Source organism: Echinops telfairi, unplaced genomic scaffold, assembly GCF_000313985.2.
Source record: "Echinops telfairi isolate 266 unplaced genomic scaffold, ASM31398v2 ScPeMD7_25;HRSCAF=90, whole genome shotgun sequence".
NCBI lineage: Eukaryota > Metazoa > Chordata > Mammalia > Afrosoricida > Tenrecidae > Echinops > Echinops telfairi.
Window position 1 is genome coordinate 7,231,743 of NW_022103922.1, and position 15,747 is coordinate 7,247,489.

General features: G+C 41.0%; 1 protein-coding gene across 1 annotated transcript in view; it reads left to right on the forward strand.

The window, feature by feature from the left end:
• Positions 1–15,747, forward strand: part of RIC1 (RIC1 homolog, RAB6A GEF complex partner 1) — a 62,353-nt gene that overhangs the window by 11,989 nt on the left and 34,617 nt on the right. Inside the window, exons 2-3 of the mRNA XM_045289178.1 lie at positions 3,225–3,304; positions 12,722–12,829. Coding sequence (XP_045145113.1) covers positions 3,258–3,304; positions 12,722–12,829 — 155 coding nt within the window. The 5' untranslated portion in view covers positions 3,225–3,257. The remainder of the gene's footprint in view (positions 1–3,224; positions 3,305–12,721; positions 12,830–15,747) is intronic.

The window sequence follows — 15,747 nt, forward strand, 5'->3', positions numbered from 1 at the left end:
GATGGTACTTGTAGTTTCCGAGAGTCTTTATTTTGTTCATTTAAGGCAAATTTGGTTTTCTGGAGACAGAGAGAGAGAGAGAGAGAGAGAGTGTGTGTGTGTGTGTGTGTGTGTGTGTGTGTGTGTGTTTATCTTTAAGGTATTAGGATAGCTGTCTACAGATTAAGCAGTAATATACATTGAAGTATTGGGGGAATGAAAAGAGAAAGATCATCATAATTCTGCATAATGACACATTTGGTACAGTTACATTAAAATACTATTTTTAAGGATAATCATTGATTCGTAAACTTTAAAAATTCATCAAAAACAAGACAGTTGATGATAATATTGGTGGTAAATGTCATTGAGATCTGGAAGGAGATAACTTTTAGGTCATTAGTAAACTCTTGATAGAGTCTGATAGGATTGATAGAGAATACTAAAATAGTCTATTGAGCCAGTATCTGTCATTGTATCTGGTATACTAGATAATACTAGATACAGGAAATTTCTAACTGCCAGTACTGAGCAATTCTATATTCTCCCTGACACTGTAGTCTTCTAAGCATTTTTAAAAATTTTGAGTATATTATTAGCATTTGATACCCTGGAATGTTGAACTTTTGACCAGACTGATTGGTAATGAGGCCAGCTTTTGTATGCTGAGGTTGTTGTACAAGACAAGGTCATATTATTTTTCTTTTCTAGCCCATATAAAGTAACTAGAGTTTTAAATTTTTAAACAGTATTAATCTGAATAGGGATAATGCTGCCTGTGGAAGATTTGAAGGCATTTTCCACTTGATTCTCTGCTCTCCATATGGGAACAAAATTGTCCATGAGTTCCAAAGGTGGTCTGAACTAAAAAATCTTATTACTTTTTCTTGTGTAGTTCAGTGTGTTAAAGTAGAACATTCGACTGTAAAATAGAGATCTTTATAGAGTAAAAAAAAACAAAACCCCAGACTTTGATGATTATGAGAATTTCCTCTGGCATACTTTAAGTGAAAAACAGGAAACCAGTTCTGGAAAGAAATTTGAAACCTTGGGTAAATGTTTCAGTTTGCCTCTGCTCTGCCTTGGGTGAATGCCCACCTGCCTTGAAAATGATAGGCATTCAGCGTTCGTCTAAAGTAGCCTGGGTAAGATATTTGTCGTTTCCCTTCATTTCATCTGAAAATGCTCAGCCAGAAACAGCTTCATATGTAAGGTGCCTGGCTGAGCTTCACAGGGCTTAGATGTCTTGCCAGACCGTATAATGGCACTGTTGGTATTAATACCAATTTATATATTTTTAAATACTTGTCTCCTTTTTGTTACCATTGCTTGTTTCTTTTACATGTTTTGAAGTGTTTGGTTAACTTAGAAAAAATTGCTAGCCAATGTTCAGATTTTGAAAATTGAAAGTTTGCTGTTTTTCCTTCTGAGTCTGATTCTGATTCCTTTGTAAAAATCAGAATCTGCTGTTGTTAGATGCCATCAAGTCGGCTCCAACCCATAGAAACACTTTGCACAATAGAACAAAACACTGCATGGTCCTTTGCCATCCTCACAATTGCTCCTATGCCTGAGCACATTGATGGCAGCTACTGTGTCCATCCATCTTGTCCAGAGCCTTCCACTTTTTTGCTGCCCTTCCACTTTACCAAACATGAGGGACTAGTCTCTCCTGACAACATGTACAAAGTATGTAAGTTGAAGTCTTACCATCCTTTCCTTGAAGGAGCACTCTGACTTTACTACTTCTAATACAGATCGGTTTGTCCTTTCACCAGTCCATGGTATTTTCAGTATTCTTTAGCACCACAGTTCAAATACTTCTTTTCTTCTATGGTCTTCCCTATTCAGTATCCAACTTTCACATGCACATGATGCAAGGGAGAATACCCTGGCTTGGGTCAGGCACACCTTAGTCCTCAAAGTACCATCCTTGCCTTTCAGTGGTCTAAAGAGGGCTTGTGCAGCAGATTTACTTCATGTAATAAAAGTCTTTTGATCGCTTGACTGCTGCTTCCATGAACATTGATTGTAGATCCAAGCAAGTCAAAATCCTTGACAACATCAACCTTTTCTCCCTTTATCTTGATGTTTCCTCATGGTCCAGTTGGGCTTCCTTACATTGAGTTGTAATCCATACTGAAGGCTGCACTCCTTGATCCTCATCAGCAAGCGCATCGGTTCCTCCGCACTTTCAGCAAGCAAGGCATGTCATCTGCATATCGAAGGTTGTTAATGAGTCTTCCTCCAATCCTGATATAGTTTCTCTGGTGATTTGCTCAGCATACAGATTAAACTAGTATGGTGAGAGGATACAACCCTGGTGCACACCTTTCCTGATTTTAAATCATGCAGTATGCCCTTGTTCTGTTCACACAACTACCTCTTGACCCACGTAAATTTTTCTGATGAGCACAATGAAGTGTTCTGGAATTCTCTTTCTTCTCAAAGTTATCCACATTTTATTATGGTCCACCCAGTTGAATGCCTTTGCATATAGTCAATGAAACACTAGCAAACATCTTTCTTGTGTTCTCTCCTTTGAACCAAGAGCCATCTGACATCAGCAGTGATATCCCTTGGCCTCTTCTGATATCCATGTCCTCTTCTGAATCTGGCTGGAACTTCTGGCAGTTCCCCATCAATGTGCTGCTGCACGGAATCAGAATCTATACCTGGATTTCGAAATATGCAGTAATCTGAAGTTAGACTTCATTAATTTTGAACAACACATATCATACTGTTACTGTTCTGTGGCATTTTTGTTGCTTTAAAACCTTGTCATAATTACTAAGAGGAACCCTCCTACATAGGAAATCTAATCTTTATAGGATCAGACAGCCTCATCTTCCTTCCAAGGAGCAGTTGGGAGGATTGAACATCTGACCATGTGCTCAGCTGACCAGCACTTAATTGACAATGCCTCCAGGGCTCCTTAGAAGGATCAGAGGAGAGTTCATAAAGGGTTTCTATATTTGTTCATTTGATTGCTCTTATCAAATAATGTAATTTTTAATGTTATTTATATTATAAACATTTTATTAAATGTTTATAAACTCTGTTTGAAGCTCTAAAACCCTTTCTTTTCAAGATGGGTCATATTAAAGCATAAATTGGTTTGTATGCATCATTAGACCTTACAGCTCTCCAAGGGAAGATTCTTGAAACTTTTTAAATGTAAAAATGGGTTATAGTTGCATCCTCACTCTGTAACTGATGACTAATGAGCATTTTATCTTTTTCAGACGGCACATGGCTACATCTTATTTTTTCACATTATGTCAGCAAGAGGGGACAAGTACCTTTATGAACCCGTGTATCCCAAGTAAGTTTTCTTTCGTTTAATTCTGGCATGCTTTCCATACTCGGGAAAGCCTACTTGGGAGTTGTCTGAAGTGATCAAAGTAAAGCTAGCCCAGCATTTCCACGTAGATTACTTCCAAATGTTCCAGGTCTTGCTTTTTCTCTCCTGAATAAAGAATTCTTTAATTAAATATGCCTTGGACTCTTGGATGAATGTACTATATTCCTTCTTGAATATGTTCAGAATGGCTTACCTTCTCCAGGCTCAGGAGCGCTCAAGTGTTGATGAGGGAGGAGCTAAAAGCCTCATCTTTCTCCCTGGAGCATCTGGGGGTTCAAACTGCTGACTTTGCCATTAATAGCTCATCAGTCTTGGAAACCCACAGGGGCAGTTTTACTCTGTCCTGTCAGGTCCTTATGAGTCCGAATGGACTCAGTGCCAGTGATTATGGAAGTTAACAGGTTACACATCAGGTGGAAATGCTTCAGGTTAAAGTCGTTCATTCAGGATGTATTACAAAGCTCTATTAGGGCTGCTCATAAATGCCCAAAGGGCATGCCACTCCTGTATGCCTCAACCCAAACGCACCCAGAGCTCCAGTTCTGTGCGTCAGCACGTCCAGCTCCCTTAGGTACCCAGAGGTCCTCCACTCCACAAGCCAGCCTCCTCCCCCAAAGCCCTCCGCTGTCATTACTTGCACCGCCAGCAGCAATGTCCACACACTGTCTCATGCTCTACTGTGGAAGCTGTCTCCTGGATCAAGGAGGTCCCTTGCTCTGGATTGTCAGGGCCTAAAGGGCAGCCTTTACTCCCGGCTCCCCTCTCAGTGGTAGTGAGATTCCCCCGTCCTGCTTCTTAGATGGCTCACTTTATACCCAGAAGAATGGCAGTCACCCACAGCTGATTCATATCATACAATCAGTAGCTTTCTCCACCTGCTTACCCAGACCTATGAGGAAAAGGTCATTTGGTGGGAGATACAGATATTGTGGTTACAAGAACCACATTTAATAATTCAGTTCTCTGCAAGCCCATGACAGCGTTTACCACAACCACATGCCTATGAGGTGAACAGTAAGACCAGGGAGTTAGGCACTCACTCACTGCAACAATCTGCCATAGGCGATCTAAAGGGTTGCATGTGCTCAGGGACAGGAAAGGACAAATGGAAATGGGGAAGAGGGCTGTTAACACTGTGGACTGTGGTCAGTGTCAGGAAACAAAATGTGAGTGAATTGTTGAAGGGACAACCAATTGGTATAAACTTTGACTCAAATCATGTAAAAAGTTAAAATAAAAATCCTATAAGTTTTTAAGAAATGTGAAAACTCCAATAGATAAATAGGCAAAAGTCATTAAAAGAGAAGTTTTTAAGAGGAACTATAGCAACTACAGGGATGAGTGATCTATAGCAACTACAGGGATGAGTGATCCATTCCCAGTAATAACTGAGCCAAAACATTAAATACAAGAAAGTAAACTATCAATCATTTTATTGGGGGCTCATACAACTCACCACAATCCATACATAAATCCATTGTGTCAAGCACATTGGTACATTTGTTGCCATCATCATTCTCAAAACATTTGCTTTCTACTTGAGCCCTTGGTATCAGCTCCTCATTTTATCCCTTCCCTCTCCCATTCTCCCTCATGAACCCTTGATAATTTATAAATTATTATTATTTTTTCATGTCTTACACTGACCGATGTCTCCCTTCACCCACTTTTCTGTTGACCATCCCCCAGGAAGGGGGTTATATGTAGATCATTGTGATCGCTTCCCCCTATTTCCCCCACCTTCTGCTTACCCTCCTTGTATCTCTACTCATTATTGGTCCTGAGGGGTTTATCTGTCCTGGATTCCCTGTGTTTCCAGCTCTGATCTCTACCAGTGTACATCCTCTGGTCTAGCCGGATTTGTAAGGTAGAATTGGGATGATGATAGTGGGGGTGGGGGAGGCATTAAAGAACTAGAGGAAAGTTGTATGTCTTTTCGGTGCTCATTTACACATTTTAACATATAAAAACAGGGTTGTTAAATGTACTACTCAGTGCTAATGGAGGTGTAGTGAAACAGCATTTTTGTACTTTTGATAGTAATTATATACAAAGGTAATGACTTTAGTACTGTTGATGATTTTTTAAAATGATAGAATATAGTCAAGGATATGATAATAGGGACTGGTTGGCAAATTAACTGATATATCCTTCTAGATGCAGTTATTATGTCTCAGAAAAATGTAATAACTTGAGAACCTGATTACAATGTTGAGTGAAGAAACAAGTCATTCAGTTCTATACCGTATATGCTCATGTATAAGCTGAGTTTTTCAGCATACTTTTTATGCAGTTTGGTGTAAAATTATGTGATATCCAGGTCGGCTTATACTTGAGTATATATGGTATGTATTATGACCACAATTATGTAAAACAAACCAGTTAACTTAAGTCATCTGAAGAAAAATATCTAGAAAAATATAATACACATATTTATAGTAGTTACTTTGGCATTGTACAACTAGTGATATTTCCCCCTGCTTTTAACTTTTCAATTTCCCCAAATTTTTGAATCATGTACATTTAATGTGCTTTAAAAAAAATAGATGTATTTGAAAATTATAAAACAGAAAGGAACCAATTGCTACCCCAAATTTAGAGCCATGATACTTGTTTAAGTACCATTTGCTGTTAATGCTCTTCAGAATACACTTTGGGAAAGGCTAGCCCAGGCCATGTAGAAAGCAGGTCGGCAAGGGTGGCATGTACCCCAGGACAGAGGTCAGAGGACTAGGAGAAGAGGCGGGGTGGAAACACAGGAAGGAAGGTGGGTTGAGGATGAGGCATGGGATTGCAGTGGTTGAGTTGAATCAAAATGCATATGAATGTAGAATTGATGATCTGCTCTGTAATCCCTCACCTAATTCGCAGTAAAAGGTGTGAAGGGAAAAAATAGTTCTTTGAGTCTACAGTGAAAGGACTCTGACTGGTCTAGATTTCTTTTGATGCTACAGCCAGTTGCTTTTCTAACACACAATACTGTTAACTGAGATGGTAGTTGAGTTTTAGAAATCCTCTGTAAGGTCAGAAACTCTCTGATGATGAGATTTGCTTTAACAGTTCTTTTTCAATAAAAATTTTTGTAATAAAATCTTTGCATATAAATTGTATTGTTTAAAATATGAAGAAGGTCCATGATGGGCACTTGATTATATTTGGAATGTAAAGTTCGTTTTTGTGACAGAAATCTTACTATTATTCTTGTACATACATTTTGATCCTTTTGATGAACTGTTATGATCAGTAAACTCAAATTTCATTTGCTTGTACATTTTGAGCTATTACATCTGACCTCTTTTTATTACTAGATTTGGACTAGATCCTATACATAAAAAGCAGTCATCAGAATCAGTTGAATTTAACGTATACTACTGTAAGTGTGCAGGGTAGGAAAATAACTTTTATCTGAATAATGGAGGAATACACTCTTCTTTATTTCACATCACAAACCTGCTCCACTTAGTGTACCGGGTTTCTGAGAAGTATTCCACGGCACACTGTTTGGAGTCCCAGAGAAATTCGTCAAACAACATGTAAGGTACAATTACTAGGCCCTCTGTAACACAGTGAGTTAACAGCTGGCCCATAGTCACATGGTAGTACAGCCTTGACTCAGACATAAAATGTAATAGTGCCAAAGCGTGTGTTCTTGATTACTGTTTGGCCCCAACCTAATTTACGCCCCATCCAGGGATTCATTTGGCAAGTCAAGTGTAGTTTTTAAGAAGGAAAAATTATCTGGGGTAGTTCATAATAGTTGTGTAAAATACTGGGAGCACTACTGAGACCATAGTGTGTCCTGTCCTCAATTATAGAAACACAATTGGCTCTTATTTCTCCCTCCAAATTTTATGAGTTCATCTTGTTTATCCAGAGCATCTCAACTTGCCTGTATTCTGTGACATCTTAGCCTCAGACTGCATGTCATTTTCCATTTACTTCCTCTGAGAACCCGGGTCAGATGCCCCATGATCCCATGCAGTTTCCACATAGTTGTTTCCAGTGCCCTTCTTGGAGATGCTGGGAGTCAGTCTTCAACAATGGTGGTGTCTTATCCAAAGATTCTTTGTGTGCCTCAAAGGCCACTTAGTCTATAATGAATGATTTTTTTCCCTTGTTCTTTTTCAATCCTTTGCATAGGTCCCAATCTAGATTAAAATACCTCCTCCTGTTACACAAACTAGGGGGAAACTTGAAGGTTGTATGGCTTTTTCTTCAGTGTTTTAGAACTTGTGAAGTTACTGACGGAAATTTTGCCTGGGATCAATCAGAAATAGTTTCCATTTCAAACTCAAAAAGATTCTAATTTACTGAAACCGAGTTGATTCCAATTCCCACATAGTCATGTGTTTATGCTAAGTAAGAGTTTAGTGTATCTTTTGAACTAGAAAACCATACTTAAGTTTGTCATAGTGAAAATGATTTCAGCAAATATGCCATCATCATTTATACTTCACTGAAAGCAGATCCCCATCCCCCCACCCCCCTTGTTCTTTTTATCCTTTCACCCCTTTTAACCAGTTAGTGCTGCTGATAAATGCCCAAAGGGTATCCACTCTACCTTAAGACTCACCCTAAAGGTTCTTGGCTAGCTCTCAGCTAGTATCAATCATGAAACCTAGCTCCTCAGTGAAGTGCTCCTGCCTGCAGACAGACACTCAGCCTTCTAGCTTTAAGGACTAAGAAGCCCACTGCTCTGTCCCTGCTCCAACTCTTGTATCGACTGCTCCACCCCTCTGCTACTCCTCTGTTGTCACAGCTTTCTGCCCATGGATCAAAGAGATTTTGTACAAGGGGCTTGCAGGGCCCATCCCTTCTTCCTGCTTCTGAGGCTTATTTCATACTCAGCTAGGTGGCAAAACGGACCAGTCCCCACAGTGGAAATTCCAAACTTCTAAAATCACTACCCTGTTAAACAGTCACTCACAACTGAATCCTATTAGCCTCTTCCCCGACTTTCTTTCACCCAGACCCAGCAGGAAAAGAGTCATTTAAGATTATGGCTTGAAGAGCTAGATTAAGCAATTCACCGCACAACAAGAGATGACGTGGACAATGTCCAGAGCTGTCTCTGTCGTCTCAAACCACTTTGTTCAGCTTCAGACCCACCTTTCCGCAGATAAATTCCCTCTAATTTATCAAACCAAATCAGACCTATACCAAAACAGACTGCCCACCGCCTTAGAGGTGAGTTGACTCAGTCACCGCGAGCAGGGTAGAACTGCCCCTGCGGGGCTTCTTTATGGAAGCCCGACTACCATAGCGTTCTTTCTTGGAGTCACTGGTAGATTGGAACCGCTGGCCTGAAGATCGGCACCCAAGCATTTTAACTTCTGTGACACCAGAGCTCAAACTCGTCATGCCTAAAACCCAACTCCTTTTGCTCCTACCAAGCTAATCATGCAATTGCTATTGCCTTTATAAAATATTTGGGTTCTGGATTTCTTCAGTCTTCGTCTTACATGAGAATTGGGTTATGTTGATTGATCACAGTTCTCCAGAAGTCTTCTGTTTCTTACTGGCACTGATTTTGCTGGGGCCTTCACGAACTCTCTCTGCCTGCTGAAATCCCTTATGTACGGACTCATTTCTCTTTTTTCTACTCTCTCTGCCCTATACACCATTCCATCTTTTGTATTGATATCAGATTTATTTATGTCAGAACCAGAGACCTGATGACATAAACGCTAGTTACTCTCCGGTTTCCAGAAACTAGTCTAAGCTCTCAAGCCTGGCATTTAGACCCTTCCCACCCCTACTTCAGTCCACGGAACTCACCATTCCCTAACAGCCCCATGTCATGTAACACCTCTGTCCACTTGCTGCGGATACTGCTTAGGGTGCCTTTTCCACTATCTTCTTTCTTTAGGTAAGAAAACCCATCTACCTGTATCTTCCAGCTGAGGACAAACATCCTATCTTTAAAGCTTATGCTGTCATCTCTCCTGCCCTCCCTTCTACTCCCTCATTTATGCTCTTCTTAGCATTAAAAAAAAAATTTTTTTTTGCACTGGTAATACATAACTTTTTTTTTTTAAGTGCAAGCAATGAGATAAACATACAGAGTGAAGAAGGAAATTGTGAACCCTGTCTGCTCTTTTAGATTCCATTCCCCAGTTGGGTTTCTTTCTCTTGGGTAAATAAATACCCAGGAGTACAATGGCTGGGTCCTCGCATATGTTTACTCATTGTAGATTGTATATTGAACATTGTGTTACTATCAAGTGTCTAGAATTTGTTCTCTTCCTCTAGAGACTTTTTGGGTTGTTTGGAGTGGCTATTGCGTGACTTGGCTCTCTTCTGGACCCTGTTGAGGGTTGTTGTAAGAACTTAGGGCAGGATTGACAAGCTCTGCTCTTTCCTAGCTTAGCCCCATTGCCAAGCTGAATTTGGTATTGAATACCCTGGGTCGTTAAAATTTCCAATTTTCTTGTGGTTTCTGTTGAGATGTTTAGTTCAATACCAGTTTCTTATCCTATTAAAATAATAAAATGAACCTTTTTGTGGCCATCAATAGTCCCTGATGGTTAATTGCTCAGTAAACCAACCAAAAGGTCGGCTGTGGAAATCTACCCCACAAGGGCTCAGTTGTCAGAAGTTTGTAATCAAGGTGCCTCGAGCTGTGCTTGGAAGGAAAACTAGGCATTAGTGGGTTGTGTTACGTAAATGACTGCACTCTTGACATTTCTATTGCCCCCTCTTTCCCAAATTCATAGGCCATCGGTCAGGGTGTTCTTTCCTTTATCATCCGATATTTGAAGTCTGCCCAGTAGACTTTGCGGAAATAAGTGTGTGCTAATTTTAATTGGGTGGTGACAGTTTTCTTTATTACCTGGTCTGGCCTCTGAAGCATACTTGACATGCAAGCAGAGCAGTCTTTATTGTCGTCGTTTAATTTCTCTTAAGACATCTTTGTATTTTGAATGATAGATTTGCTTTTCATCAGTTTGATGGGAAATGCCTCCCTCCTGAAAGCTATGGGAAGCTGGAGCCGTAGCTGACCTGCCCCATAGAAGCATTTCATTTTTCACTGGTCTTTGGGAGCTGCTTGCCAACCTGAATGCCTTATCTTTCCTTAGATTGGAAAGCTGGGAAACTTTAGTTTTAATTTATGCAAAAGTATACTACAATAACAAAACACTCAAACTGGCTGACTTACATTTTTTCCTACGTAGGGTATTTTTCTTGGACTTGATAATACTGCCTTGAATATACACTCAGCAGTTGAGAGATGTGGAGGTGGGAATGGCATTTGGAATCAAAGAGCCCTACGTCCTGATCCTGGCTTTACTTTTTACTGGTGGTGACTCTGGAAACAGACATTTTGAGTTACTTACTATGCTTTCCTCTTGCTTTCTATAAAGTGAGAAAAATAACTGTTTAGTTACATAACTCTTATTAGGTCTGTTAAGTCACAGTTGTTGTCTGGGTTATTGTTAAATTACTACACTTGGTCGTCCTTCACTAGACAAGTTCTGTGTGTTCAGAAAACAAGGGAATTGTAGTTCACAAAGTGTATCAGATTTATAATGAACTAGAATTTGAAGAATGACAAAACCTTAAGAAAATTGCCCCAAAATACAAGTTCTGTTATTTGAAAGTAAATCTTATGTTGAGTCATGGATCAGTGTGAAGTCACAGGCTTGACTGTTCTGGAGTCACGCTCTATACTTGCTTCCACAAACCCAAACCAAACTCACTTCCACTGAGTGCATTCCCACTCACAGTGACCCTGTAGGACAAGGTAGAACTACCCCTGTGCATTTCCTGTACTGGGACTCTGTGGGAAAAGAACACCGCTCTCCCTTGGCGCAGTCCACCACATAACCACTAAGCTGCCAGGGCTCTCTACCTTCTCCCAGAGCCAATAGAGAAAACACGACCCCCCTCCAAATGTAGTGGGCACCCTGAATTTGGACTTGCCATCTCCTGAACTTCAGAGAATGCACCACTGCTTGTTACAGCCGTCCCCTCGCGGCATGTCTGTTATTGCAGTACTAGGTAACCAAGACAGCCTGAGAACCATCATGACAGAAACTGTGGTAGGGGTTTGTGTAGTGCATTTTCTACATTCTTTTTAAGACTTCTGTTAGCTTGCATTTTCTGAAGTCTTGTTTTAAATAGTGTGACAGAAATTTCCTTAACCACTTATAGCCCCACTACCCCGACTCCCACCTCTACCTCTTATGTTAGACAGGGTTCTCTAGAGAGATAAAACCAAATTGCTGATAATTTAATATATTTATTTATAAAGATAATTAGATACATAACACAAGAAATGAACTGTTAAATTATATACGGATAGATATATAATACAAGAACAGTTAAATTACAAAGCAGTACAAATGGCTCAGTGCAACTCACTCCCGTGAGAGAGAGTTGTGAGACACTAGCAGTCCTTCAAGTCTAGTCTGCTGACAGGTCTTCCTCTATCTATAGAGAGAGAGCTAGGCTATCTCAGCACAGCAACCAATCACAAGGCAGATCACCAACTGTCAGCCAGGTCACTAACCGCCAGTCCCCAGCTCCAGAGATGTCTTAAAGGGACCTCAACTTACAGCGACACAGTTCACAGGCTAGGCGTCCCGCAGGTAGTGTAGCCTTTAAATTGAGGCACAGAACAAGCAAGGCAGCCGCACACTGGTCCAATGATCAAAGAGCGAGAGACAAGAAAGGCGAGGCTCACCAAGCCATTTATCTCTCTGCCCTTCAGTTAATCCACTTGTGTTTATCGGCCAGGCTGGCACAATAAACTATCTCAACCTCCCACCCCACCCTCACTCCCAAGACACAAGGAATGCAAAGGACTCCCCCACCCTGTGTGGGGACGCCCCTCGAATGCTTGGGCTATTCCTGACCACTCTCAGCCGCACTCAGAGTGTGTTCATCGCTTATGGTCTTGCAGGTCTTTTCTGACCAGCTGTATCTGCCTTGAGCATGAGTGTGATGTTGTAGATTCCCCAGTCAGGGGAGCTTCTCCAAGTCCTACATCTGAGTCTGACCTTCATTCTGATATACCCGGAGAACCAGGTGCCAGGGATGAGCTGTGGATCACTGGGGACCTGTACTGTATACAGCTGGCTCTCCAGTTGCCTAACTCAGAAACAGCCTTCAGTCGTTTCAAACAAAAGGGTGCCTGTTCTCTCCCAAGTGGATCTTTTGTGTTTCTCCTCAGACTTTCAGATGTCCCCCTTCTCCCCTCTGGGTTACATTGGTCAGACCCGCGTCCAGTTGAGGAGTAGATCAGTCGCTACCATGCAGTGTAGTCTGTTTCTTATTTGAGAATGTAAAGGATGAATGGCTGATTTTGAGGTTGAATTTATAGAGGGGAATTCCGTGTCCTTTTCTTTAACTTTGCGTATCTGCTTTTGCTTTCAGAGGAAGTCCACATACGAAGAGCACACCCCATTTTAAGGAAGAGCAGTGTGCACCAGCATTAAATATAGAGATGAAGAAAATACTGGACTTGCAAGCACCTATCATGAGGTAAATTGCTTTGGTTAACTTAACTTTCATTATGACCGTATACACTGTAACTAGTTAACCAGTCGTGGTTCATAGAGTGGAGTGACCAAACCCGGAAGCCAACTGTCATTGGTCGATTCCACCTTATGGCACTTACAATTGTGCGTGTTTCCCTATAGGCTTTCCAAGGCTGTGAATCGTTAGGGAAGCAAATTGGTTCATTTTTCTCCTGCAGAGAGCAGGCTGGCAGGCTTGACCTGTAGACGCTTCAGTTAGCAGTACATTGCTTGACCACTGTGCTACCAGAGCTCCTTCCTGTTGAGTGACCAAACTCAAACTCACTGCCATCAAGTGAACCTATAGGTCACGGTGGAACTGTGTCCCCTGTGGGTTTCCAAGACGGTAACTCTTCACAAGTAAAAAGCCCAGTCTTTCTCCTGGGGAGTGACTGGTGGTTTTGAACTGCTCACCTTGCAGTTAGCAGCCCAGCAGGACACTGTATTTCCCATATGTCAGTGATTAACAGTCCAGTCCACCCAGTTAGCTAAACTCTCCAGGTGCGTGTGATCAGTCTTAACAATTTCTTTTCCCTCAGCCTAGCATGTAGTAAGTTAGACACCATCATGTTTAATTTTTTTATCTCCCTTATATTTAACCCCAGGGAGCCTTGGTGGCATAGTGATTGCAAGGTGGGCTGCCAAGTGCAGTTCCCTCTCAGTCACAAGTATTGAAGGCCTTGTCTCAGTATTTCCACTGCAGGGAATGTATTCTGCAGATACTCTCATGCTTGTCGCAGAGGACATGCTGCCAGGTTTTTTCATCCTAGCTTTGTAATAGCAAAAGACAGGAAGCAGCCTAAATGCCCAACAGTAAGGAGCTAGTTAAATAAATGTTCTTATAGCTACATAATAAAATAATGTCTACTAAAACCACAGTGAAGACACTATTGAAAAATTAAATGTTGGGTGAAATAGGCAAGGCACATAAAGCGTGGCACATTTCATAATGTCACTTTTTGTTTTTTTAGCCTGGGGGTGGTGGTGTTGGAATACATGATTCTGGAAGGTTCCCCAAGCAGTTAGAGATAAGAACTGGGGGCTGGATACAGAGTGACAAGAAAGACTTTTGTAGTGTCAGCTCTTTGTAAGTATCAAACAATATGAATGAATTATGACTTTATTGAAGTATATGAATGTAATGCCTAATTTTTTAAAGGTCTTCTGAGTCATCGTTCTAATAAAGGTTTTCTTTGATCAATTTTTCCTTCTTTGGGTTCAGTAAAAGATGACACTGATTCACATTAAACATACTAATATGCCATTGCTTGGCCATGAACTTGCCTCATTCAGTCCATCCCCTTATGCTTTATTGTCTTTAGAAAAGGTCATTCTCATTATTATTATTATTATTATTATTATTAGTGTTATTATTTGCTTCCGTGTAGAGCCGACTCAATAGCATCTAATAATAAGAGTGGTCATTCTTACAAAAGATTGAGTTCAGATCCTTGCCCATAACTTCCTGCTGCCTCAGATTTATTTCTCTCCACATAGAGATCCTTTTCACAAATGCCAATTCATGTGAAAGCCACTTTGATGGTCTGAGGGTTCCAAGCCCTGTGGATGTGCAGAAGTAGCTCCCCCTGGAGGTGGGAACAGGACTGTGCGTGGGACTCCGTCAGGGAAAGGGAGCCTTGGAGAAAAGGACTCCTGCCAGTGTGGAGAAGTTTACACTGTCAGGTTGCTATTTTTTAATCTCTACATTTAGATGGTGAGAAATCTGTAAAGTTTCTCTCTCAAAAAAAAATTGTATTCAGAGCAATTCAATGTAATCAGTGACTGTAACACATGCTGGCTGGAAATGTTATTGGAGATACTTTGTACCACTGATTAAGAAGCTCTCTCTCTCTCTTTCTCTCTCTCCATATATATATATATATATATATACACAAACATACATACATACATACATATATACACATACATATATATATACAAATATATAAGCCTTATAGCCAACATTTCCTTCCTGCCTCCAAAACATCAAAGAAAGTTCAGAATAGCGGGTTCACTATTTCTTATAGTAGCAAGAGTAATCAGCTTTTAACTTTTTATTGAAGAAAGATTATATAGTTCAGGCTAAGCATCCAAACTGTTATTAGTTGAGAATAAAGAACATTTTGAAGGTACAAAGTGCCAACATAACTAATAATCAAAACTCTTAGATGCCCTGTTTCTAACTCTCAACCGCCACCATTGACTCCGTGTTTCCCCCCATCCCGCCACTGAAGGGAGCATAGTGTCAGTGAAACGGGGTTTTGGTGGTGCTGGTGGTGAAGCCTCAGGCTGCCATCAGGAGAGACAGTGGTTCAAACCCACCCGCGGTTCTTCTGGAGAAGCTGTGACTGCCTGCCACCGTGAAGGCGTACAGTTTCGGGAAGCCTCTGTAGGGCGGCGGTGAGTTGGAACTGACAGCCATGGGCTTGTGGCTTTTGCTCCGGGGACGTATTACATATTTATAGTGTGGGATCCCGGGGAGGTGCAAATGGTTAACACTTACTTCAGCTGCTAACTAAGAGGTTGGAGTTTCAGGTGTGCCTACAGGTACTACAGAAGAAAGGCCTGGCAAAACCCGGCCAAGTGAAACCCCTACAGAGGACAGTTCTACTCTAAACACACGGGGTTGAAATCAACGCCAACAGCAACCAGCTAGCTGACTGGGTAGAACGAGTCAGTTCTTTTTTTAATCATTTTATTAGGGGCTCATACAACTCTTATCACACTCCATACATACATCAATTGTATAAACCACATTTCTACATTCATTGCCCTCATTCTCAAAACATTTGCTCTCTACCTAAGTCCCTGGCATCAGCTCCTCATCTTTCCCCTCCCTCCTGAGCCCTTGATAATTTATAAATTATTATTTTGTCATATCTT